The sequence below is a fragment of the Labrus mixtus genome, chromosome 14 (genome assembly GCF_963584025.1).
Source record: "Labrus mixtus chromosome 14, fLabMix1.1, whole genome shotgun sequence".
NCBI classification, from domain to species: domain Eukaryota; kingdom Metazoa; phylum Chordata; class Actinopteri; order Labriformes; family Labridae; genus Labrus; species Labrus mixtus.
Window position 1 is genome coordinate 15,026,994 of NC_083625.1, and position 26,257 is coordinate 15,053,250.

A 26,257-nucleotide genomic window follows, 5' to 3' on the forward strand; every position below is an offset into this window, starting at 1 on the left:
GGAATTAGGCTAATAAATTGAAGTGTTATTTTTTAATTAGCCTACAGAATATTGCCTCTTCTTAGTTACCTGTTGGCTGCCACAATGGGCCTGTTCATGCTGTATGCAGATATCAGCCAGATCATGAAGAAAGAAAACAGGGTCATAAATGTTATAAGTTAATTTAATATTGAATGAAGTACAGAAAATATAGCGTAAAATCAAATAAAACGAGGTGTTCCAAAAAAGAAACAAATGCATGATTCCTGTCTACTGAATTATGTTTTTAGTAGCTCTCTGCTATATGAACATAACCTTACAGGTAACCTAATAAAATATTGAACAAATTGCTATGGAATCATTTATCTGAGAGTAACAAAATAAAGATTTGGTCATTTGGAGTTCAGGGCCTCAGAAAATGACAAGAGGCTCTGCTTAGCTGTGTTTGCACATCAAACAGAGAAAACTATACCCACACAAAGTCTCACACAGTCATACACTCTTTTCGTACACACACTTTACTCTAGACCCCAACATCCTTTATAATAGTCTCAGCTAGCCATAGGAATCATTTGAACTCAGGAAAAATCATCCAATTCAAGCATTTTATGTGAAATGTAACACTTGTTTTTTTATAATGGGGGGTAGGGGGAGAATAAGTAGCATGTGGATGTTAGGCAAATGTTTTCCCCTTCCCACAGCCTGTTTAAAAATACTCTTCAAAAAAGATTATTTCCCTCCATCCATATCTGTGTGCCAAGTATAATTAACATGATAGATGTGTGTCAGAAAGCAATGCTAATTTGGCTCCTTAACCATCAAGTGTTCTTTAACAGCTATTTTAAAAAATGACACAATTCAGATAGGGTCTTAAAAAGATAAATAATCTGTAAATAGTTCTCTAAATGAAACATTTACTGACCTTTCACCAGGCTTTAATCTGAGAAAAATGAAATTGTTAAGAAGATTCCAAGTCTCAATTTACCGGTAATAAAATCAGATTTTTGTAAAATAAAGAGCACAACAGTATGTGAGGGACCTTTTGTTCTTAGAAGTTAAATGCTTCACTCAAAACAATGTGTAAACATCATCAAACTGAGTAAGTGTGAACTTTCAGAGGCCTGATGAAAAAGACAGGAGGGAAAAAGAGGGAGCGGTTGTAATATGATATTTTTACACTGGTATGGCTCAAGAAGTCCTCCCACAAAGTCTACACCCATCCTGCCCTCTGCTGGAGAGACTGTTAGTATCATACTGTTGGCACAAGGAGTGAGAGAAAGTAACAGATGCCAATCATGGCATGGCTTTAATTTTGGGATATATTCTTTTGTATAAAATGTGATATCTCAGGCTACAATGATGAATTAAGGCAGCAGATGCCATGTTTATTTGAGTCAACCTAGCAGATTGGATTCTCTGTGCAGTTAGAGGAAAACTTCAGTTTGTGGGGGGAGGGGGTAATTTGCTGTCTTTATAAAAAAAACTGGTAAAGATTGTTTCCCCATAGGGCAGTAATGACTCAAGGTTGACACCTCCCTGCTTTTGGGGTGTCCTCTCTGTGACATCATCATTTCACACATCAAATAACAGTTGGTTGAGGGGCACCAATGGGCACTTTACCCTGACTCTCCCTTCATATCAACATACTTTGATGGTGAATAATCACAAGTGCCAGCTTGTCAAAGAGAGGAAGCAGAGACTGATACATGCAAGCTTGTCTTTCAAGTAAAGCAGTCCTCCTGTGGTCCTCTCTTAATGCCAGTCATGCACACTCACATTCTCACACACACTTAGTTGCACTTCTTCATTTCCCAAAACTGCCAAAGTTAGCAAAGGCATCTTGTTTGGGTGGAACAACAGATGGGGTGATTGAGTGTGCAAGGCCCATCCCCACTCCTGGAACTCCCACGCCAGCCATACCACCCATCATCACTGGAGCAGCCATGCCCATATTCATGCTCATGTTCATTCCCATCATGCCTTGGTTTACAGGAATTCCTCCCATCCCAATGGTCCCCGTGTTCATTGAAGAGGGCATACTAGCTGCCAATGAAGCAGGCATGCCAGTTGTCATGGAAGTTGGCATGCCCATTGCCATGGCATTGCCTGCCATCATGGGATTTGTTGGTGGTCTGATGGGTGTTACATGGGGTGGGGAGCTGAGGTTCAGCCCTCCAAAGTTCTGGGCTATCAGGTTGACAGCAGGCACACCTGGATAGACACATTTGGACAGGAAACAGTTAATACACTCTGTTTTACTACAGGTAATTATTTAAAAAGTCTTACATTGTGTGATAGGTTAGTATTTTTTGTCAGTTAATCAAACTGATCAGTGTCATCCTAACATTTCACTTTTAAAATGTTTATTGACATTGGCTTGTCCACCTAATCACTTTGTTACTCAATTTGAATTCCCATTAAACTGTCATGACTTAACATGAAACTGTTAATGCACCATACGTGATCTGGGCCTTTATAAGCAGTTGAAAAAGGACATTTTTTGTTTTTGCTACGTTTTGCATCAATATATTTCAATGTTGATTGTTAATATAGTCAGATGAGGTTATAAAGTTTTCAGTAAGGGCTTTAATGACTGATAAATCTTGGTTCTCCTGCTCATAAAAAGACAAGCAAGCATTTCTTATATGAACCAGGATGTGTCCACAGGGTGATAATTTCCTTTTGATTACTTCTAACAAACGTGCTTTCCAAAATGGAAAAGAAATTGAGTCACAGTTTGAAAATGTTACCTTGTTGCTGGATGATGTTGTTGAGTGTGGGAGGTGTCTTAGTAGGGTTGAGACCCGCTGATAAGAAGTCCAGGCTGATGTTGACGGAGGGGTCAGACCAAGTCGACCCCAATGATCCTTGACCTCCAACGCCGACCTTCTGCTGTTGTCCTAAAGGCTCCTGGGATGTCATGCCTCCCAAACTCTGAAATGGTTAACAAATATTTTATACTTGAACAAATACTACAGTCTTCAGTTACCCAGATAGGATCTCAATAAAAACAAACAATTTGTGAGTGAGTTGGCAGCATTGCAGTGTCTCTTAGCGCTTACATATTGTCAGTTCAAGGTGGGATATTTGCCCACTTGTTACGCCTCTTCTTCAATGTATTACGCATGGTGGGGTAAAGTCATTCTGCACCTGATCCACCATCGGAGGTATTGACAGAGATTGAATGGGGGGAAGACGCTTGCAATGTGTAACATCAGAGCCAGCAGTGTGGTACAGCGCTGTGTGTGTGCATTTCTGAGTGTGTGTTTACACGCTGTGCTTCTCATGCAATGTCAAACCACACACTGGGACACCAATATTATGACATCGCGAATACAATGTGTAAGTACAAAAACATAATGACAACAGAATTTCATTAGGACCTGTTGTGGAATCGCAGTTCCTATCTATCTATCTATAAGTGGCATGTCATCACCTTTCAGAATTTGTATTCAATTTAGACTATTGAGCAGGCGTTGTAATACACACTAATTATTTCATGAGGCCTTCGTTTGATGTGTGCCTTACCTACCTGTTGAGAGCGAGAAAGGGGCATGGTGGGCATAACAACAGAAGCTCCTGGCGTCGTCCCTCCCAGAGAGAAAGTCATGCTCTGAGAGGCACTCAATGTTGTATGTTGATTGGTTAGCTGGTGGTTAACTCCGCCCATCAGGTCAAAAAGCTCCGCAGAAGGTGGGACAAGAGCAGGATTAGAGGTTGGGGCGGAAGGTGACTGGACGCTGCCAAACAAGTCATTGACCTGATGGGAGGGACCAGAGCTGGATGAGGCTGGCTGATTGGTTGAGAATGCACTCCAGTCTCCAAATTCTCCATTTCCATTGGATGATGCAGCAGCTGACCATAAAAGAGCAATGATATATATAGTTGTGACTAACACTCATTTTGGCATCTGAGATGAACTGACAAAGTCTACCACTGGGCCTCAAAATCTAAATACATCTTCCTACATATAGTAAAAAAAAACATTAAACATGGCGTCAGTTTAGTACAGCAGAAGCTGAAAGAAGAGGTTTACCAGTGGTGGTTGGGAGGCTGGCGGAGGCTGCAGGTGAGGAGAAGTCAGCAAAGCCGCCAATGAGGTCTGAACTGCCACCTGGAAGAAAGACACATACATGTTTTCATTCAAACAGCAAAAGACTTGGAGCCTACCCTACGCGTAGGTCACCAGCCAACATTGTTTTCCATCCTCTCTATATCTTTGTGTGTGAACAAAAATGTGTTACCTGTTGCAGTGCCCTGATTAGATGAAGGGTCGATGACTAGCAGGTCAGCTAGACCACTACTTGAGGATTGTCTGACTGAAGACTAAAGACAGAGGTAGAGACACAGTGATTAAACAATGATTCTGGGGCATATACTGTATATGGAACAGCATGAAGGGTTTGTGTAAGAACCTTCTCCTCTGGGCTCTTGTCTCCGGTGTAGTGGGCTGCAGCACCCAGGTCAAGGGTCTTGCTGCTTGTTGCTCCGCTACGTTTGCGTGTCGTGGTGGTAGTTGTTTCTGTTGCTTGTGTGATCTGGATGCTCTTTGTTGTGACGGTTTCTTCCTCATCTTTAAATTCAAGGGTTTCCTGCCTTCCATTTCTTGATGCTCTGTCCTCCTCATTGTCACTATGGCAACAAGAAAACTATGTAAAATGAAAGCACTCAGGAGAGTTTGCTACTGATTGCTTTGCAGTTTTTGTATGTCTGTGTGGGTTTGATTGTGTAATGCCTATTTCAAGACTGAATCATGACTGAGTGATTTAAAGATTTCAAATACATGACAATAGTCTTGATAACATAATCGTGTTTTTGTTTTTTAGTATAGCATGAGGAAACAAATTGAAGAGGACTTCCCTAAACATTTACAATATAAAAGCCTTTTCACCTAGAAAACTTCTACCTCACATGGCAGATCAAATGACTGAACAGCTGGTCCTTGCTGTCCAACAGAAATGGGTCCTTGAAGATTTAAAAAAAAAAAAAAAATCCTGATAAACTTGCAAAAATCTTTTGTTTTTGGGAAAAATTGTTAAGTTTTTGTTTTTTAGACGTTTTCTATTTTCACTTGAAATTTGCATGAAGACTAAAAAGCAAGTAGTGTTTTTTTGTCTTTGAAGTTTTTGTTGTTGAAAGACTAAGTTTTAGTAAAGTAGCGGTGCTACCGTAGCAGTGCTCATAGTGCTACCATAATCAAGAAAATGTGTAGGGACCATTTAAAAACAAAAAAGTAAATGTATAAAACATGTACATGTGCACATGACAATGTCACACTTACAGATAATGTGTGTTTGTGTGTATGGTTACCTAATTCTGTCTGGTGAGTCGTCTCGTTCCTTCTTTCTGAACTTGTTAATTGTGTCGTCGATGGTGCTGCCTATCTTGTCACTGATCTCTCCGAGCTTCTCGCTGAAAGGGAAAGCTCCTCTACTCTTGTCCCAGTCCTCATCCCACTTGCTTCTATCTAACTCAGTAGCTAATAGGAAAGAGACAGAAAGACAAAGAGGTTGACATTAGAGTTACGTCCGGACTGCAAGCCTTAAAGCTCAATTCACATTTTTGGCTCAGGACCGATTATTTTGTTCGTCTGTTCACATTACTGTTATAATGTGACCTGCCTCAGACCCACGTGTGAACTGGTCACTGTCCTGAACTGACCCCACACAAAAGAACAACAACACTATTCCCACTGTGTTGCGTCACACTCAGAACATTGTGAAGAGGGATTATTTCATGATAGGCAGAACTGATGCACAAGACCAGACCTGTCTCTGATTTAGGACAACATAAAGTGGCCTAAATCTGATATGAAAAGATCAAATTTCATGTGCCTTGTTCTGTTCAAACTGTCATACAGTCACATACCAAACAAATTGGAATAAGGTCACTTTTTCTTGCTGTGCGATGTGAACGTAGCATAAGTCTCTCAATCAAGTAGTTTTCTCTGTTATTTCAGCTGTACAGTGCTATGGTGCTCTAAACAGCCTACAATATTTTAAGACACTGAAAGTAAAATTTAAACAGGCTTAAATTTCTGCAAATAACGCCCCCCGATTTTTGGGTCTATAAAATGTCTAATTAACAGTTCAAAATCAAATCAAAGAATTTATAACCATATCAAACAGCAATTCTTCAGACTACAGTCTCTGTACATGGCACGTATTATCATTGTAATACTTTAAAATTTTGGGGCTACAGATAGAGATGTAGTGAATAACTTACAGTTCTTAATGCTTCCTCCGCTTCCTCCTCCTCCTCCTCCTCCTCCTACTCCTCCTCCACCACCTCCCATACTGTCAGAGGAGACTCCAATGTATTTATCTTTGTTCTTCTTGGCTTTCTTCCTCTCCTCTCTCAGTCTGTCATCATCCTGGACAAACTCCACCATCTCCTTCACCTTCTGACGTACATTGATACCCTGATCCTTACCATTCTCATCTAAACAAACACACATATGCACAAAAAAATATGTAAATCTATAGATCACAATCAAAAAGACAAGTTTTATATTTTACTGAGCTTAACATATTTATGCCCCCATCAAATCTCTGTTTCAGATAATTGGGGATCTTTCTAATATAATATGATGTGATTTTCTTACGCCTAAAATTTTACAAAGATATAAAGAAGAATGGGAAGAAAATGGTCATCCAATGAAGCAGTAGCTACTTCTCATTGAGAGACTCACCAATAAGATTGTAGTTTTCTAGAGATCTCAGGTCGTATATGTGTTCTCTGGCACTGGTGACCACTCTTTCAGACCCATTCCTGATTAGATAGGCCAGCAGCAGTAAAGCCTTACAGAGTGGGAGACATACAAAGATATCAAATGATGGATTGAGTAAAACTAAGATTAAAAATAAAAACGTATAAAATTATTGTGCTTTTACTCAACTGTTCAAGTTAAATGTCCTTTTTTGCCCAACTCATATATTGTCAACTCACTTCAACTTTACCTAACTCACTTGTAAGAATCTTAACACATTGTTTAGTGGATCTTGCATAATTCATAATCACTGCAAACCAGTCTTATGTTATTATGATGGTAGGATTGTACAAATGCTCTGATCTCTGCACAAATTATACAGGACTCAGGGAGTATTAAGGGGGGAACCAGGAAAACAGTTGGAACTTCAATGAACAATCAAATTCCTTCTCTGCTTCAAATTCATTGTAACTTACATATTCAATCATACAGGCACAAAGAGTCAGAGTCAGCCTTAATAAGAACAATTCTATAACCCTTCTTCTCTTCTATTACATCACGTCATCTGGATGCATTTTAGCGCACAGCGTGCCATGCTGGTGCATTTGAGGTGCATTCTCCTAGTACAATGACAAAGCTAAAAATAGTGCAGAAGATTTTCTTGAAAAAATCTCATCAACTGATGAGAATCTTTACTTTCAGGGGGCAACCTACCAATCAGAGCATAACCATACCTTGTAGACCCGTCTCCAGTTCTTCTTGTTGTCTTTCAGCATCCTGGTCCACAGCATGTTCATCACCTCTGGAAACTGCTCATACATAAAGGTAGATCTACACACACACACAAAATCTTAAATCTTAAATATTACAGAGCTGGGGAAACCCATCCAGAATGCCAGAGCAAAATCAGCTCAAGCGGACAGGGACAAACTAATTTTCAAGACAAAGCCCAGACTTATTCTCCTTAATCAAACACTTTGTGTGCATGTGTGTAATGACAAAAATGTTTATCTTCTTCATAGTAATTACTGACTGCATTCACATTACCATATACTAAACACATACTTGGCTATTTCTCCCATCAGTTGTCCAGAGGGTCCCCAGGGGTCATCATTGGTGGCCTCCCTCACCTTGGACTCAATCTCTGAGTAATTCATAACCACATTGGTGCTGTTGACACAAACATACATTTCCTTTATCAATTACAAATTAAACATGAATAGGTCAAATTAAGCACATGCTAACTGTAGCAAATAAATAGCTTTATCCATGCATGTATCATACAAACTATGAAAATGTGGTAAGACAAGGAGAATCTCAGCTCCCTTGTGAATAAAATATATATTTCTTTAAGTCCTATATCCACTGCTCTGCTGAGGTCAGAAATGAATGTGTGCAAAGGTTCAGGCAGCAAATGATGTAACAAAATATTCTGTTCTGTTGGGGACACCACAGAAAATAAGGCAAAGGGAAGCATGTGCATGAAAGTTATTTGCACCGCTGATGAAAGCCTCGGACTGAAACGCATTTGCTTTATTCAGCTGATGTTTATCTTTATCCTAAAAAGTTTAAAACTTTATTGTGAGTGCTGACATTTTTGCTATAATTGTCTTTGAGGAGTTTCAGAGTTTAGCTCGCCAACGCTTTGTTTGTACATTAAAATGATTTGAGCTGGATGAACTGTATAAACATCTTGGGATTGCTGCTGCTATCGTTTCTATCTTTTTGTTTTATATATTATTTTTAAATCTCTTATTCAACTGCCAGACAGAGGACAAGACACATTGGTCTTTGGGGACATTAAAGTTTACAGTATGTCATCTGATCTTAGGTTGGAAATGTGATAGGAGAATATCCTGTACTGTTTTTAACAGTGTCAACAACTAATAATGAAAACAAGCGTAAACAGTAGAGTGCATGCCACAAATACTTGTGCCTGATGATGTGGCAACTTTCATTCTAATTCATTTTAGGCTTCAATTTATTTCATTCTACTTTCAATATATATCTATGTCAAATTCATTCTGTAGTATGTTGCATACAATTGTATTAAACCCACATATCAGCCAGCCAATCTTGTGGTGAATGTCGTCCTGTCCTAATGTTTCTTATTTGTGTTACAGTCAGATATTACCACTACAGGAAGACAGTGAGATAAACACAAAACAAATCTCCCTATGAGAAATGTCTGCTTCCTGACTGGATATTTGTGGTTCTCTGCTGCTGTGTTTTTCCTGTATGTTACAGCTGTTTAACCACACGGCTTGCTTTAGAGACCTCTTGCAGGAAACACTGTTATTGTCAGTATAGAAGACAGCAAGAGCTCTACCACTACCAGTGTTGCCAAGTCCGCTTGTTATAAGCAACTTTGGGCTTGTTTTTCTGTTAAGCCCCTTGCAAATATTGTCAGTCGCAATGCAAAAATAAATCATATGTATTGTGATCATGTGTGTAGTTTCTTACACTTTGTGGTAGGTAAGGTTTCTACCTGGTTGCTTGGTTCGCTAGCGAGATCTGGAAACACTGAGCTCTATAATAGTATGACTCTTTATCTGCAGTAAAAGCAAGAGCGCTGTTGCAGAAAATGCAGGGTCTCAAACAGTTAGCAAACAGACAAAGTGAGAAATCCACTTTGAATATAGTCTTCTATCTAATCAAACAAACTATACTCGTCTTTTCACTGTACAGTCAGCATTTTTTTCCCTATCCCATCAACTTATAAAAGTTTATGAAAAAACAACAGATACAGTGAAGTTTTCAATTCCACAGAGTCCCTGAAGTCTCAAAAAGTAAACAACAAAAAAAATCTTGTGCGCACAATTTAATATCCTTTGCGCCAAGGATTTTTTTGTTTACTTTTTGGGACTTCATGGTTTCATCGGTACAATTCAAAGATGCCGCGAGCAACATTGAGTTGTGAATTACAGGAGAAAAGATATCAAATGATGGATTGAGTAAAACTAAGATTTAAAAAAACAACGTATAAAATTATTGTGCTTTTACTCAACTGTTCAAGTTAAATGTCCTTTTTTGCCCAACTCATATGTTGTCCACTCACTTCAACTTTACCTAACTCACTTGTAAGAATCTTAACACATTGTTTAGTGGATCTTGCATCATTTATAATCACTGCAAACCAGTCTTATGTTATTATGATGGTAGGATTGTACAAATGCTCTGATCTCTGCACAATTTAATATCCTTTGCGCCAAGGATTCTTTTGGACTTCATGGGACTTCATGGTTTCATCGGTGCAATTCAAAGCGAGCAACATTGAGTTGTGAATTATAGGAGAATTTATCGAAATCCCAAATTAAATATAGTTAATTATTAAATAACAAGCATACACTAGTTATCTCAAATTATTCTGTTGTATGTATGTACCGATAATTGGTCTTTTTGCCACAGTTTATCCACCAAATATTTTGGGTGTAAACTCAGTCTACCTCTTGCAACAGACAGGACAGAATATATTAAAATCATTATATGATATTGCAATAGGCACACAGATGTGCATGCATGTTCTTGTGCACCAACAAACAACACCATGTAGGCCTAGTAGTTGGGTTCACCAGCAGTGGCTACTACAGTGTGATCTGTCTGGGTTTCAAGCTTTGTTGTCTTAACTGGTCGGGACCATGGAGGCGTGGGCCTCATCACAGCGGAGCTACACTAGAGAAATGAACTGCGGCTAATAGGTGGGAAATTCAGCACCCACATACATGTATCTTGCCACTTAGATGGCATCCTTACATCTTCGCTTTTCTAACTAGGATATAGTGTTGTGAATGCATGGTGCGAGTCCATGAATGGACAGGGCGTGATTCTCTAGCAGTACTTAGAGGAACGGTGCACAGAGCAAACCTGAGCTCAACAATGCTAGCGGAATTAGCTAACTGGATAGCTTGCGTTCTAGAGCCAGTAAAAAAATAAATATGCTGTGTGTAATACTGAGTTTCCCCTGTTTTATGCACACCATTGTGAGAAGCTGTGAAATGGATGACGGCGTTGCAAAAAAAAATCATTTAATGCTACTAGGATGAAGATTGGCAGCTAGCCAGCTAGTCGGAGCTACCAGCTGAGGGGCTATCTCCGTGACGTCACGGCCCGTATCCTCTCCTCTGTCAGCGATAAAAGCTGCTGATGCTGCCCGGCTACAGCCGCCTAGCTCATGCTAGCCGGTTAGCTTGGCAGCCCCTTATCGGTTTGACTGGAACCATCAGCTCCATCCGCGCCTCCATACTCACGCTTTGTCCACCAGCTCTCTGACTTTCCACATATTCAGCATCTCCGCACGGAACTGCGGGCTCCCCGCCTCGGTACTGGGTCGTCTCTGTGCCAAACAGGACAGAGCTGGTGTCCGGTTACCGACGACAATCCCCCCTACTCCTCGATAAGACCTTATAGTACAGCATACAGTGGCCGCTGCGGTTAACGGATCGGCCCTAGTTGCTACGGAAACGTCGTTCGCTGTCTACGTCACTAAAACGCTGAAATGTGCACTCGCGCGCTTATTGAACCAGGGTTTGTGTCAGAGCGAAATGACGCAGAAAGACACTGGCAATGACTGTGATTGAGTTTAATGTTAGATAATAATTTAATTTATACTTTATTGATTGGAATTTCGTTTTTACACTCTGTCTATTGAACATGCTACACAAACATAGGCCGAAATACACACACATGCACAGACAGGATCCTATGGACATGCGCTGGTGGGGGGGTCTCGGGGTGGGCCCACGGTGCTCGGGGGGCCCTCCAGTTACCAGGCCAATTTCTGGACTTGGTCCATGCCGGGATTTGAGCCGGCGATTCTCCGATTCCCAACCCAGGTCCCTACAGACTGAGCTACTGCCGCCCCACATCCTAAAGATGTGTAGGAAGATTGTGTCTTGCTCAAGGGCAGGGCTGATGGTTGAAAATACTGAGGCCAGCCGTCAAAGCATCAGGATCTTTCAGTAAAGAGACGTAGGCCGACTCAGCAATATGTGGACTGATACAGCCTCAATAACTGTTTCATAATGAATGGATACAAATTTTTGTCCAACACTTTTAGGTAACATCGAAAGGAGAAGTTCTCTTCTTAAATTTGCTTAAATTTGGATTCCGTCTCTCTTCTTCATTTAACATCATAATAGAGGACTTTGGGTAGGCCTAATTCATTTTTGCAATGTTTTCCAGAAAAGGTGAAGCTCTAATAAAGCAGGAATAGAGTAATCTATTTTTTTTTAAAGAAGATATCCTCAACAAAATAGATTCTATTGTCTACTGTTCCTGCTTAATTAGGCTATAACAGGTTGAGGGCAAGCCCTGCTTGTTTTAAAAGTCTAAGATATCAATCAATCTTTATTTGTATGGCTCCAATACAAAACAAATGCTATCTCAAGACACGTTACAAAAAGAGCAGGTGTAGACTCTCTTTACAAAGACCAAACATTAATCCACCATAGCACTGCACTAAGAAACATTTGGCAAAGTCACCTTGTCAATTGTTCCTCGCTGAAAAATTTGTCTCTGCAAGGTTTTTATTACCTTACGTCCCATCTAATCCATTCTAATAAATTTGGAATCATTGAGCCTGAAAATTTGAATTATTCCTTTAGAGGGTGCATGTACCAGTTTATTTTCAATGTAAACCAACTAAGCCTCATGCTCTGAGAGAACCATGCTATTGTGTGCTAATGACACTCTCCGATTTAACGAAACAAGTTCAACAGGAATTAAGAAGTAGGTTAAGTTTAATGCTGATGGATGGGAGTAATTTAAGGTGTTTGTGATACTGACAATCTATCAGATCAGAAAAAAATATCATTATTAATCCTGCAAGAGAGATTCCATTTTACAGTCCATTATTAAGACGTGCTACACACACAGGCTGAAATACACACAGATGCACAAACAGGATCCTGTTGACATGCACTTATAAAGAGATGTCAGAGTGAGTGAGGGGGCTGCCCACACAGTGAGCTGTCAAGTGCCATGCTCAAGGACCCAGGGGCTGTGCTCAGGAAGTGAACTGGCACCTCTCCAGCTACCACATCAAGTTCAAGACATTGGCCTACACAGGGACCAAGTCTGGAACCCAAGTTCTACAGTCTGAGTAACTGCCTGGCACTGTATCTCTGAATTAATTAAGACTTATGTTTAACATAAAAACATACATTTTTTTTAGCAGGTTTTGTGAAAAAAAATGTGTTGCCTGCAGGACCCTCTCTTTCTCTCTGTAGTCGATAAGGGTCTGCAGTAAATTGGTGTTGCTTTTTGGCTGCCAACAGAGTAAAACTCTCTCCACTGAAGGTGAGGGTATGTTGAGAATTTCATTGAACGCCTTTTAATTTAAGGCACAGCAGTTTGGCTCTGCTATCCACATTTAAATCTACTAGTTTTGAAGTCAACTGGAGCTTCTCCTTCCTGTGGCGAAAAGATCTGAAGGGAGGAGTGTTTGTTTGGCCACTGAGTACAGATAACATATACTAAATAATTTAGTCTATACAATTTCAAATCAAGAACATGTAATCCAGCTGCAGCATGGTGAAACCGTATTAAGCACTGTATAGAGAAGGTTCCTGGTTTGATATCCAAGGCCAGCAGTATTGAGCTCATTGAGATAAATAGTCACAATTCTTTCTTTCTTTTTTTTTTTTTTACCAGGAACAGCTACGAGTGGTCCTGGTAGCTCACTTGGTGGAGCAGGGTCCTATTACTTGACTTGAACTTGAGGCCCTTTTCTTGATTTCATTCATTCCCTTACTACTATCTTTCCTGTTCATCTTTAGTGGCCCTTTCCAATGATAGAACATCCCCCCCAAAAAAGCTGGAACCTACATATGTTTGACCTTCTGGCTTAAGTAGGCTATACCGAACTAACAAATCAACAGTGAGAATACAAGGCATTCAACATCACTTAACTGGTAAATTGATAAATGACTTGTGTGTCAGGAGCAGTTTCAGGGACTCAGAAAGGCACCAAAACCACAGTGTCCTGTGTGTCTCATCAGTTAGTTTTCAAGCATCTCATGGGTTAATGCAATCTTGGCTCATGCGCTGAGTCAACCACAGCTTGTATTATTGATGAGGTGGCAAAGATATCTAGGTCTGCAATCTGGTCCAGAAGAAATAAGAACTTAAGAACAGAGTTAAGACGTGTCTCTGACAGTGTGATGGTCTATGTGGTAAAACGTTGAATTGTTTATTTTTTGTTTTCAGACTTTCATTAAGGGAGTGTATCCTTGGTCTCACAAAGGTTTGAAAATATTTTTATTAACTTTCTTACTGAATCTGTATTATCACTAAATTTGTTGTTTTCTTATGATTAATGATCTAAATTATTAGCGAAGTAGTAATTCAGTTATCAAGTCCTAGGTTTGAATTTGTGGAACTAGAGTCATTTCTTAAATGTCAGGATAGCTAATTAAATTAATATTATATTAATATATTATATATATATATTTCCTGTGTTTTAATGTCTTAATATCGTGTAAAAAAATAACCTAAAAGATGACTTATGGTGTTTTAGGCTGATACTGATAACAATTTGAGGTAGAAAAAAATCACATAACACAGAAACAGTATGACAGCCAATTAAGTGACTCTCTCCATTAAAATGGAAAAAGATGTTTTTTAGGTGGCTTGTTCTCCAATTTTGCTCCAGTAGTAATGCAATGGTTTTTACAAATATTCTATTGAACGTAATCAAATGGCAACAATTTCCTCCATTGTGTATTAAAGAGCTTTGAGGTTCTTCACTATTTTCATCACTATGTGCTGTATGCGGCTGTTGGATGGTCTTCATAGACTAAAACACTGGTGTATTCTTATTCTATTTTAGGTCAATTTCCTTCCTAGATCGGTCAGAAGAGTACAGGAACCTATATTCTTTAGTCCCAGGAACTTTATATATTTTGCACATTTTGCATTAGTGCTCTCAGTCTCCTCAAGACGATCTGGATATAGACTAAAGACATTTAAACCTCATGAGTGACGGGGAGGACTCTACTGTTGCTTGTGCTGCTTTAGAGATGGGAATAAATATTGAGATTAATGTTTAAAGTTGATGCTTTTTTTTATCTTCATGCAAAATGTTCACAATGTAACATGTGCTTTAAACGACGATATAGACATTTTGATATGTTTACAGATATTTCTACTAGCATCCATAGGCAGCACAGCACCCCTGATGATATTAGAGATAGGCTAATATCAATGTGCAAAAACATTTAATACTTTATGTGCACTGTGTGCATGATAGTGTTTTTTAACTGAATGTACAGACTACATTTGTTACAACTGCAACTTGGCTCCTCAACTATTTTGATTTCTTTTTAATTTAATTGTGCACTGTGTGTTCCTTTTTGGCTTTCCTTGCGCTTTGCTGCTGTAACACTGTACATCCCTCCGTTGAGGGATGAATAAAGGTTTTTCTTATTTTAAAGTTGTCTTCAGTATTAAACCAGGTAAATTGGTGTTGTCCTTGCATCACCAGAGGGCGCTGTGGCTCAGCTGACTCTTGCACATGCATGCTATCACAGAGTATGGTGCAAGTGAGACTGAATAATACAACATACAAAATACAACATAATGTGACACAAAGGATCTGTTTTATTTATGGTCAACATTATACAACAATTACAAATCCTCAGTTCAGAATAAACAACTTTAGATTTCTGAATAAATGATCAACACCAAAATAATTTATTAAGAAAATAAACATACATCTTCAAAAATATACAGTCATTATGCTTCATGAACATTGACTGAGCTCTCAGTAAGTGACAGATTTGTCTCATGACACATTCACATTTGTGGTGAATCATAACATACAAACATGTAGAAATACTTTCTGGTACGAGGTGAGAGGACACATGAAAATGAGGTTTAAATCTGTTACTTCAACATTAAGGAGGTGTGAGAAGCAGCAGACTTCCTGTAAGAGATAATCCTTGTGTCATTTATATCAGAGACATAAACCTGAAAACACCTGGTTAGTCCATGTTTTGGTCTCTCCACCATGTATTGTTCTCAACATTGAGTACAATTCTTAAAAACAATTGTAAAATACACATGGAACAATTAAAAAGCATTCCTGTGAGGTGAGATCACTGCTGAACTGGAAGTCTGAGTTTAAGGTGCATCCATTTGCAAAGCCTAATAAAGAGCAGTTTCTTCTCTGCACCTAACTGGGGTGTGGCGTCTCTGTTGCCTTCAAACTCTGAGGAAAGAAAAGTTAGAATGATCAGGAAATGGGAAATCCAGTATTTTTGTTATTTAAACCATGTCCTAGCTGCTTTGCAGAAATCTGATGTAGCTGATTTAATGTAAGAAAATGGGACATCACTTCAGTGCTCCTGTGGTAACTATTGCAGATCTCACTGCCCCTTTAAGCCTACTCCTGACTTTAACCTATCAGGCCACACCTGAGCAATTAAGAGGCCTGCAGCAGGCCATGCTCACCCCCTTTGTTTGCTGCAATATGCTAAGCTGCAGGACAGGTTGCTGACAACTCCCAAGTGTTGGCTGTAGTAGGTGCATTATTGAGTGAGTAATCTGTTTATGAGACTGTTACGTTTATTATTTGATTCATGGGTGTGGCTCTGATTAGTGTTTGTTGTTTTCCTTTAAGCTTTAAAATCACCTGACTACTATCCTCATCACTACAAGTGGAATTGATTTGGAAATGAAGAAAGGAAGAAATGAAGAAACTTTACTCTGGTCCCTGCACTTTTATTGGTGTAACAATGCAGAAGCTTTAAGTTTTGAACCGGTTTCCACACACACTTTCTACAGTAACAGAGACCACGTGTTGACTCCAAACGCTGTGATTGGTCAGTAGTTCAGTGTTTATTGTTACTTGGTAACTTTAAGGAATCAAGTGAAATAACCCCAAACCAAAACTGATCCTGTCAATGATAAGTCAAATTAATTATTTTATAAACTGATTATGCAAATAACAAACAAACAAACCTTTGTACGGTTAAGCTCCCATACATACACAGCAAGCATTCTTTAATGTAACAGGATGTCTGTTTTGAATGGGAACGTCCTGAACATATGCATCACTGTGTAGGATTGTAAAAAAGTGGGAATCAGTGGGGGAAATCTGACGCTCAACAGTAAGTCAAACCTAAACCATTAGTGACCCTTGATTTACCCCCTTTGATCTGGTATTAATCCATCCAAGTTTGTACTTTTAGCGTGTTTCTGTAAGCGATCTTGTTATCTTAATAATGTATTAATAAAGTCATATTGTAATTTAATGTTAAAAAACTTTATAATGTATATTTACATTAAAGTTCTTTAGTATGTTTCATTATCATAATTTGTATGTCCTCCCTTTACTTCTCATTAAAGTCTACTAGCCGACATTTATATTTCTTCTCCATAATTCTCCAAACTGTTAACCTGCAAACTCAGTTTTCTAAGATCTCAAATGGCAAATGAGACAATTATTGCTGTACCCCAGAGAAACTCAAATTAATAATAAACATTATTTGATTTACTTTTGTTTTTGTTGGTTTCATCAAACATTAAATGTTCTACACTGTAATTGGCTATTTGAGGCTACACCTGATTTCTGCAAAAGTAACATGGGGCAGAGTCAGTACAACAATGTAAACAAACATCCTTATTTCAGGATGTCTCCTGTTAACTGAGAGGATAAGAAGGTAAAACAAGCAGAGTATCTCCTCTTCATTCTGTTGTGCCTTGGATGATTTTTTTACCTCACCTGTGAGTAGTTGTGTGAAGGCAGCACAGGCGCAGGTCTTGTGTAGTCGGGGGGGTTGGCATGGGGGTCGTAACCCAGACGAGCTAGCATGGGCGCAATTTCCGCCATGTCACTCAACACGTCAGAGGGAATGTTCCCAACCCACTTAGAGAGCGCTTCAGTGTTCACTGGCTTCATCACCTGGTCGGTAGAGCGCTCCACCCTATAAACACACAGACACACGGTCAGGTGTAAGTTTGTTAGACAACAATGTGGAAAGTTCAAAATAAATGGAGAAGAAGTGCAAAGTACCAATTGTAAGGATATTACATGGATGTAGAAGATTTATATGCTTAACTAACGAAAATCTTTCATAACATATGAAAAGATACACATATGTTCCTTCTTGCATTCACTTTGTCTACATTTAATATAAAAAAAAAACAATTCTAATATGAAAAACAATATTGGTACAATCTAGTCATTTTAGACCAGAATTAAAATAAAGTTAGTGAATGCATGTATACAAAAGAAATAAACCTACATAATATGATCGGTGGGTTTCACTTTATTTCTTTGACTTGTTTGAATTGTGGCTTTGTAGATCTATAGATATAAACCCTGTCCACCATATACAATTAAATGTGTCAACATTTGTATACACAGCACTCAGGCCCACAACATGGCATATTTGTGAAAATTGTACTTATCAAGATGTTAAAGTTTCATGTGCCAGTTGTTGCATAACATCAAATACTGAGGCCTAAATCCTTCACACACACATGCCAGGTTTGGGTGTTTGCAGTTTGAAACAGCAGGACTCTCATCAAATTCCAAGAGTTGGCCTGCAATCATTCACTCCACTTGATTCACGACAATTAAGAGAAGCAGCGCAAATTAAACACCTACTCACGGATGTCTGTAAGCTTAAATGGACCTTCAAATCTTTGGATCCTACACAGATTAAAATTTTTTACTTTTCACCAGTTCCCTCAAACATTCAATGTCTTTTTTTGGACATTAACATTAAATGTATTAATATTAGTAGTATTGTATTAATTAAATGTAGGACAACAGACTGCAGGAAGAAGGCGCGTCAGCTGAGGGCGAATACAAAATAACTCCTACACAGCGTTATAACACAAACCCCAGGGACTAGTAGTCATGTGACCCCCCTCATGTGGGCAGGGCAAGTAGAGATATTTCTTACTGAACAATAGAGTTTCAAATTACCTTCATTGCCTCTCTTTTACTCACATCATGGCACATAACAGAAGGATAACAATTTTTATATTAAAGTGATTTAATATATATACACACACACATATATATATACTCTAGACTTAGACTAAAAGCCTCAATTTTCATTTTAAAATGCTAAATAATGGAACTTCATACGTGATTAAAAATTTGATTCATCTTGATTTAACTATTGAATTTCATGAAATAAAATGAAAAATTGCAAAACCTTAAAATTAAATGAATGGTTTAAAAAAGCAAAATTAGGCAATTTTGATATATTTTGAAGTCCTTGAAGACATTAATCATTTATAGTATGTGTCTGAATATGAATACAATTTCATGTTAGAAAAATACAACATTTAAAAATGTATCTGTTTGCGATAGTGAGGTCCATGAAATGTATTAAATACCAAAAATTTAAACCCTCCTGAACTTCAAAGCTTTTGAAAAGTACTCAAGGCTATATTAGACCGTGCATAAGGATAGCATGATTTAAGGAATAAGACTTTTCCAAGACTTGCAAATGTTACTGTTATTTTTGAAACACCCACACTTGACCTTTAAGTGTGGCAGTTTAACCAATCAGACAGCACCAGTTTCGTGTGCTGAGGTTGAGACTCATCTCTGTGAAACTACTGCCAAACCACACAAAAAAACAAAAAGCAACAACAACCTGCCTTTCCAGTAAAAATCTGAAAACCTCAGCACATTGAAGTGTAATTTTAGTCTGGATACAACCACAGCTAAGAGGTGATCTCTGTGTACATACACACATTTCAAAGACTCACTTGGACAAAGAAACACCACCAGCTTTTCCAATCAGCTCTTCATGGTGCAGCACTGATGGGTCCCACTGCAGATCTAGGAAGTGAAGCAGCTTCCTCATTTCCTCCTCCGCGTGGAGGACAAGCTGCTCATAGCGGACAGGCAGACACCGGTCCTCCCCAGCTGCCTGGCACTGACTGAACATGGTCTCCACCGCGCTGCTCCATTTAGTCAGACAGTCCCTGTAGCTGGTCAGGTCGAAGCCGGAGATGGTCACCTGTGGATGGACAGAGAGAAAGGAGAGATAAACACCAATCATGAAAGAGTGTGTACATGTGCCATTATGTGACAATATAGTTTCTTTTCTGTGTTCAGACCTCAAAAGAGGCTGTTTGGAAATCTGAGAGGAAGCGTTTCTGATAAGAGCAAAAATCCCAGCATACCTTGCGTGATATCATGGAGTGAACAGTGGCCCGTCCGTCTCGCAGCATGAGCACAAATTTGCCTTTAGGGAAGATGCGAGACAGATATGAAAGAGACTTCAAAGCAAACGGGTCCTTGTTGCAGAGGCGTGGAGCCGGCTCCCCATGGCCGACTATCACCTGAAAAGTGAAAATAGGCCCAAACATGACCATGAGTGTAATTTCTACTAACAGGGATGAGCACTTGTTGTAATGGTTCTAATATAGCAAAGTATAGAAATTTTTTTCCAAGACAGACGAGGTATGACTGAGTGTGAAGAAACATTTACACAGATAAAATGTTTAATTCACTTGTTTTAACCACAAAGTGGACATGTTGGGAAATAAGTTTATTCTAAATTACAGATGGGGAGCTCAATTTGAGACTTGAGAGGCGCGGCCAACCAGCCTAGGGGTTAGTGTGCACGCTCCTGTACAGAGGCTAAAGACCTCGAGTTTGGTTTTGAATCCGTCCTGTGGCTCCTTACCTGCATGTCATTCCTATAGAATGTAAATGTTAATAGACGAAGCATGAATGATGTCACCATCTCAAAAGTGAGAAATAGGTGCTTATTTGTTTTCTGTGATTGAAAATGTAATTAAAATAGGGTTTTGGATGGAAGAACAGAGAGAAAAAGATCTGAATTTGTCATTTTGGTAATTGTAACAAACATTTTTTGAATTTCATTTATAAAAATGTATAAGAATATACGCAGCTCACCTCTAAGAGGAATGCTCGTACTGCTGAGTCCAACACCTGGTCTGTGACCCCAGCCTCGTCGAGCCGTATCCTCTCCTTCACCGAGCGGCTCCAGGTGGCCCGCATGGCCAGAAGGCGGGGAATCACTCGAGTCTCTTCCCCACAACGCACGTGACTGTGGGCGTCCAGCATGACGCGCATCAGCGTGGTGCCGCTCCTGGGGAAGCCTCCGATGAAGATCAGGGGCGTGTCTTCTGGGAAGTGTTCAGTCAGGGATAAACTCTGATTGGCCAAACCCAGGTTGAGCTCCATCCACCTGTAACGATGGCTTTTTGGAGGGCACTCTACACCACTCATGCCCAGGTAAAGCAAGGAGGCGGAGCAGAGGAGCACACAGCCCAGGAGGAGGCTGGATCTGCTGTTCCTCATGGTGGCTTCATAAAATTCACCAATAACGAGGACTCTGGAATGTGGGTTCTTGTTAAATATCAGCAAAGATCAGTTGGCTTGAAGCTGAAGTGATAATGAGGAAGTTCTGATCGAGGGTGATGTCCAGGTGGGATATTCAGGGGTGGGCAAGGAGGGCTAGTCGCTCCTCTGCAACTCCTCAGCCTTGGTGTCGCAGGGCAGGATCCAGGCCTGCTGCGCTCCACAGCTGGCCACGTTTCTTAATCATTGTTACCTAAACAGACGAACACATCATACACTTCAATCAGAAATGCATGGAAACCATCATCAGCTTACATGGCATGCATACAAAAAAGGATGCTCCCGTGTCAGTATCTTTAATTGTACTCCAGTTTAGGATTTTCGTTCACAACTTTTCGACAAACAAACAAACATACTGTACATCATCATGATGTATTATATTTCCAAACATTAGCCACTACCCTGCATGATAGAGCTATCATTGGCAAGGTGTGATGGTGTGATTTTTTCCTACTGACTACTGATGACTGTAACTTTGCCAAGAGCACTAAACACTTCCAGAGAGGCTGAATCACATCCAGTTTTATTTTGCATCTCTCCATTGAGACGATCCAGACTGTGGAGCAGTATCACAGTTCAGTCTCATAGAGTGCATCTTAAGCGGCTAATTACTGCGTCCTCTTGTTTTAATTCTCACTGACAGTTTCTGCCACACAACACCACTTGTCTAGGATCAGGTTACATTTTACAAAGCGTAGACTCACGCAAGTTCCCCATTTCTCTTCTTCAATGTTCACTGCAAAGAGTAGTTACATCAACATTAGCCTGCCTGTAGTTCCTCTTTTTAGCAACAAATGAATACACACAAGGTTGCAAGGAGAATAGAATTCAGCTGGTCATTATCTTCAAAACGTTTCATTTACTGGTTACACTCAGTGTTTGAACTATTTCTGAAGCAACTTCACAGACTTTTAACTTCTCTTTTCCTTTTCCCTAACGTCCCATTCTCACATGTACTGTGGTATTTCTGTCTAGTTGAGACTGTACAGGGAGCCTGACATCTGGATGCCACGTGGGGGAACACTCCTCTCTCAGGGCTGGACTAGCTGGCCTGTAAAATTCGACGATCAAAGTAAAAGGGGAAAACAGCTGGAAATGAGGACATCATGGCCTGGCTGGGTTATTGAGGTGCTGCCTTAAGCCCCGCTAAGTCCACTGGTATTTCCACAAGCTTTACATGTAATTCTAATGCATTTCCATGCAGAGATTAAGCCACTTGGAGTGTACAAAGAATTAGGCCAGCGGTTTAAGACGAGCTTTGCTGATCTATTTCCCTCCTCTATAAGGGCTTTTTCTCATTAAAGGTCCAGTTAACCACAAATACAAAACACATTAACAGTTATTTTCATTATTGATTCATTTGTCGTTTTTTTTCTTGATCATCATGTTGTCTATAAAACTCTAAAAATAGCAAAAATAAATATCTGAATTTCCCAAAGCAAATCTTTATTTGGGCAACTATTTGTTGTTAAGTCTTGAGCCCCACATTTTTAATTTACAAGCAAGAACAAGAAATGCAAACAATCTTTAAAATGGAGAAGCAGGAAATGATAGAAATCTTTGCATTCTTCCTGGAATAAATGACTTGATAACTGTCAGTTATTTTTTAAGTCTGTTGACCAAATAAGTACTTGTTCCAGCTCTATAATTTACTTCTGGTCTTATCTGGACGTGCAGGTACACAAACTGTTAACTGTTTTGGGACCCTTTAAGAGATATTCTTGCTGATTGTTTCTTTTTTTTATCATGTGGGTGCCAAAAGGTAATGACCTTCACAAACATTGTTTTGGAGGGTAATACAGAAACATCAACAACATATCTAAATTATCGGTAACTAAACTACCTCCTTGGCTAGACTCTAGGCTTGTTTGACTTTTTTCTTCACAAAGTGGTTCCTGCTAAAAACCTGTCTGTCTATTCTGGGGATTGACCTTGAAGAAGGCAAATGAGTTCTCTGATCAGGGACAAGTCAAAGAAACAAAGTCTATAATAAGCAGAAACAGTGACCTGTGATCTGTCTAGAGGAGGTGGTTAAGGTGACCGGTAGGAAAACAGAAGGCTGACATCTTTGAGCAGCAACCCAGATTGTGTGTCACCTCCTTACTGTTCACAGGAGGGAACACACGCTTTCTGCTAAGTCTAAAAGGGAGAACATGTCCGACATTTCCTCTGAACTTGGATAAGCCTTGATATAGGCTATATCAATCTGCCAAAGTTATCAGTCCATAAATTCGAAATCCTCCACAATTAAATGTATACTTCTGATGCAGTTTTGTCTGTATTAGTGTTTTTGTAGCAATTCTAGTATTCTTTATCTCAGCTGTGAAGACAGTTTCCACTCAGCAGGAAAAAAAAACGAGTTTCCTGAAAGTATATACGAGTCCTTTCTCATTGCTACTTTTTGGTTGCTTTGCAGGCATTTTTGGTGACCCCGGTGCATTAAGGTTACATCTCTGGCAAGCAGGTTGTCAAAACACACAAGACAGCTTTGTTCCTCACAGCAGGAGGCACTGACACTGATTTCCTGCCGAAGGGAGACATTTAACTCTTGGTTTTTAATTACCTACAGCAGCATACCCGCATGAACTGACACCTTCAATGGTCCCCCGCTTCATGGTGCATATTAGTTTTGCAACCTTGCAAAAAAAAGAATATGTGGTGAACCAGGTGCATATTGGTGCAAACAAGTCACAGCTATTACCGCGGTGTGTGTTTGCGTGTGTATAAATAGGATTATTCTACACTGAAGGCCCAGCAGCCATGAACATCTGGCCTGGCTTGAAGATGCATGTTGTCTGCAAATATGCACCCGAGGCAGGCGGCCACCAGGTGACTGACCTGCTATCAGACAAACGCACCGTGACAGACCAGAGGCCACCCATACTCAACAGAAAAACCCTGTAAGCACCTTATTAACAGCGTTTTACCTGCTACAAGTACATTAATTCAGCTGTGTGGAGGCAGCTCGTCAAACGGTGTGTTCACTCACCAACGTCTGTGAAACTGTCGAAATCCTGAGAAAAAAAAAAACACATCAACCTTGATCCAGAAGCCGAAACCAGCAGCTCTGCTATCGACGACCACATCGGTGTTCTCTCTCGTTTGTCGGTGAAAAGAAACAGCCGTAATGTCTACGGCATTTGATGTGCAACACACATAACAAAACGTCTTTAACGCTGGTTCCTGATGTAACTTTGAACCGTGAGAAGTCGAGCTGTATCCACCGCTGGGAGAAGAAGAAAAAAACGCCAGCGAGCACGAGCGTAGCAAGGCAGAGAAAGCAGGGCGCTGATTGGTCAACGGCCCTTCTGAATACTAAAAGCGCATCTGCTTGGGCTATCCCTATTGGTGGAGATGTTAAAGGGCAATTCCGCAGCAGTGACACGACAAGATCGCTTATTTTCGCCCGAGGCTTAAATTACTTAACTTGCATCGATTTGTATGCTCTGAGCGAAAAAGCCCTGAGGGAAAATTTAATCACAGTGTGAGGTTTAGTTGAGGTTTATCTCGCCTCATTTAATTTGTCCACCTTTTCATTTGCACAACATATTTCAGTGACTCTGGATCTTCGTGATGGATTGCGGCCCCTGAGGTGAACCTCAAAACATAAACCTGTCAAATGATTACAAAGAAAACATAAATAATCTCTGAAACTCATGAATAAGTAAGGAGATACTTACATAATCAATGAGTTAAGTGCTTGGGAGACCTGAAGGTGTTAAAAATGTTGAGCAAATAAATGAATGACTTTTCCCTAATGTTCAGAACGGGTATTTTATATTTTTAAACCATTGGATATGGTTTCTTTTTTTATTTAACAATTATTTAATAACATTCAGGGCCTGAACTCCTGAGTCCCTGAAAAACTGTTGGCTTCAGCTATTGGGTTATTAAAACTTCGATGAAAAAAAAAGAACTTGAATTTTATTGTCTTCAGTGTTACTAAATTAACCTCCATAGGCCCATGTGTGTTCTAAGTCCAACCTTGAACTAAAATACTGTTTGCAATTATTACATCAATAAATAACAGAAAAACTCATTGTTGAATATAATAGCAGCACCTCTCTAGCCATAACTTTCTGTACTTTCTAACTTCCTTGATGCTTAAATGGTCACACGGAATGATGGTGTTATCCAGATGTGTTTGTTTTCAAGATGACACTGATGAAGGTCACAAGCCGAAACGCGTCGGACTAATTTGTTAATAAAGTTGATCTTCATTCTACAAGTGTTGCTGGATTTTGACCTCTTCAGTTTCAAGCTTTATAGACATTGGGGTCACTCAGGGCTCCTAGGTGTGATGTTCTAAATCAGTGTCCATCTAACTTTTTTGTTGCGTCTTACCAAAGCAAGCACAGGAAACCGATGTGATACACTAACAGGAAACTCAAAACGGAAAGGTACATGAGTGTAACCAGCACATACTTCCTCTGCTGTTTCACAACATTTATAGGCTAACCTCCAGTGACTCTATAAATCAGCCTACATTTAAAAACATGTTAAGATGGCCAACAGCATTGTATCTGACCCTAACCACACCCTGAACTGTGAATTTGAAGTTTTAACATTAAACCTGATATATACAAGGTCCCACGTTTTAATAAGGAAAAACCAAAACACTCTTTTGTACACAAGTCAATCCTAAAATTCAATATGGAGTTGAATCCCAGACCAAAGTGCAATGAAGGCCGCTGAATATAAGTCTGATGTTTGAATGTTGTGTCAGATATTTGTATCTTGTTTAATTTTTGTCGTTAATGGAGCTGCACATTTCAGACCTTGTCTGACAATAAAGTCTTATCTATCAAACAACATCACAGCTGAGAAAAAACGAGCTGCTCCAGAGTCGGTGGATTAGGAGTTTCTGTCTTCACATCAGTTTACAGATATATCCTGAGTGGTTACACAAACCTATCTAACAAAAAATGCATGTGGGCTTTGATAGATAATAGACATTATTAGAGGAGGATCAATAATTGATTGCAAATTTTAAACTTAACACCTAAAACACTCATCCAAAATTACTAAATGATCAGTAAAGACAATGACCCATACGGTGGCTTCCCAGTACACTACATGGGCTGTTCTTCCTTTGTGTTGCAATCACAGACAGGATGCAGATAAAAGAAACATTGAGGGTGATGCCACTATTGTCTGATACTGAATAGGGTTTCTGATTGTAGTCCTACAGTAGCAGCAGCTCTTCACAG

At 39.5% G+C, this 26,257-nt stretch overlaps 2 protein-coding genes across 2 annotated transcripts; both read right to left on the bottom strand.

The window, feature by feature from the left end:
* Nucleotides 1-147: 147 nt before the first annotated feature.
* LOC132988109 (clathrin interactor 1-like) lies at nt 148-11,161 on the bottom strand. The gene is made up of 12 exons (XM_061055259.1): nt 10,936-11,161; nt 7,754-7,858; nt 7,423-7,519; nt 6,671-6,779; nt 6,205-6,420; nt 5,290-5,458; nt 4,395-4,611; nt 4,224-4,305; nt 4,016-4,093; nt 3,512-3,834; nt 2,730-2,913; nt 148-2,190 (listed from the first exon to the last, which is right to left on the bottom strand). Exons 1-12 carry the CDS (start codon nt 10,974-10,976, stop codon nt 1,784-1,786), a joined length of 2,028 nt encoding a protein of 675 aa, XP_060911242.1. The 5' UTR covers nt 10,977-11,161; the 3' UTR covers nt 148-1,783.
* Nucleotides 11,162-15,263: 4,102 nt separating this feature from the next.
* On the bottom strand, nt 15,264-24,297 carry LOC132988110 (protein-tyrosine sulfotransferase 1-like). The gene is made up of 6 exons (XM_061055261.1): nt 24,037-24,297; nt 20,580-21,240; nt 19,841-19,999; nt 19,421-19,674; nt 17,412-17,613; nt 15,264-15,896 (listed from the first exon to the last, which is right to left on the bottom strand). The coding sequence occupies exons 2-6, from the start codon at nt 20,985-20,987 to the stop codon at nt 15,861-15,863; spliced, it is 1,059 nt and encodes a 352-aa protein (XP_060911244.1). The 5' UTR covers nt 20,988-21,240; nt 24,037-24,297; the 3' UTR covers nt 15,264-15,860.
* Between the last annotated feature and the right edge of the window lie 1,960 nt (nt 24,298-26,257).

Coding starts and splice junctions, on each gene's coding strand:
- LOC132988109 (XM_061055259.1), bottom strand. CDS start 10,976: ATGCTGAATATGTGGAAAGTCAGAGAGCTGGTGGACAAAGC. Junction 7,520..7,753: donor CTGATGGGAGAAATAGCCAA/GTATGTGTTTAG, acceptor GTGTGTGTGTAG/ATCTACCTTTATGTATGAGC. Junction 6,421..6,670: donor AGAAAACTACAATCTTATTG/GTGAGTCTCTCA, acceptor GTGTTTGTTTAG/ATGAGAATGGTAAGGATCAG.
- LOC132988110 (XM_061055261.1), bottom strand. CDS start 20,987: ATGAGGAACAGCAGATCCAGCCTCCTCCTGGGCTGTGTGCTCCTCTGC. Junction 20,000..20,579: donor TACGAGCATTCCTCTTAGAG/GTGAGCTGCGTA, acceptor TTCACTTTTCAG/GTGATAGTCGGCCATGGGGA. Junction 17,614..19,420: donor GGTGGTGTTTCTTTGTCCAA/GTGAGTCTTTGA, acceptor GTGTGTTTATAG/GGTGGAGCGCTCTACCGACC.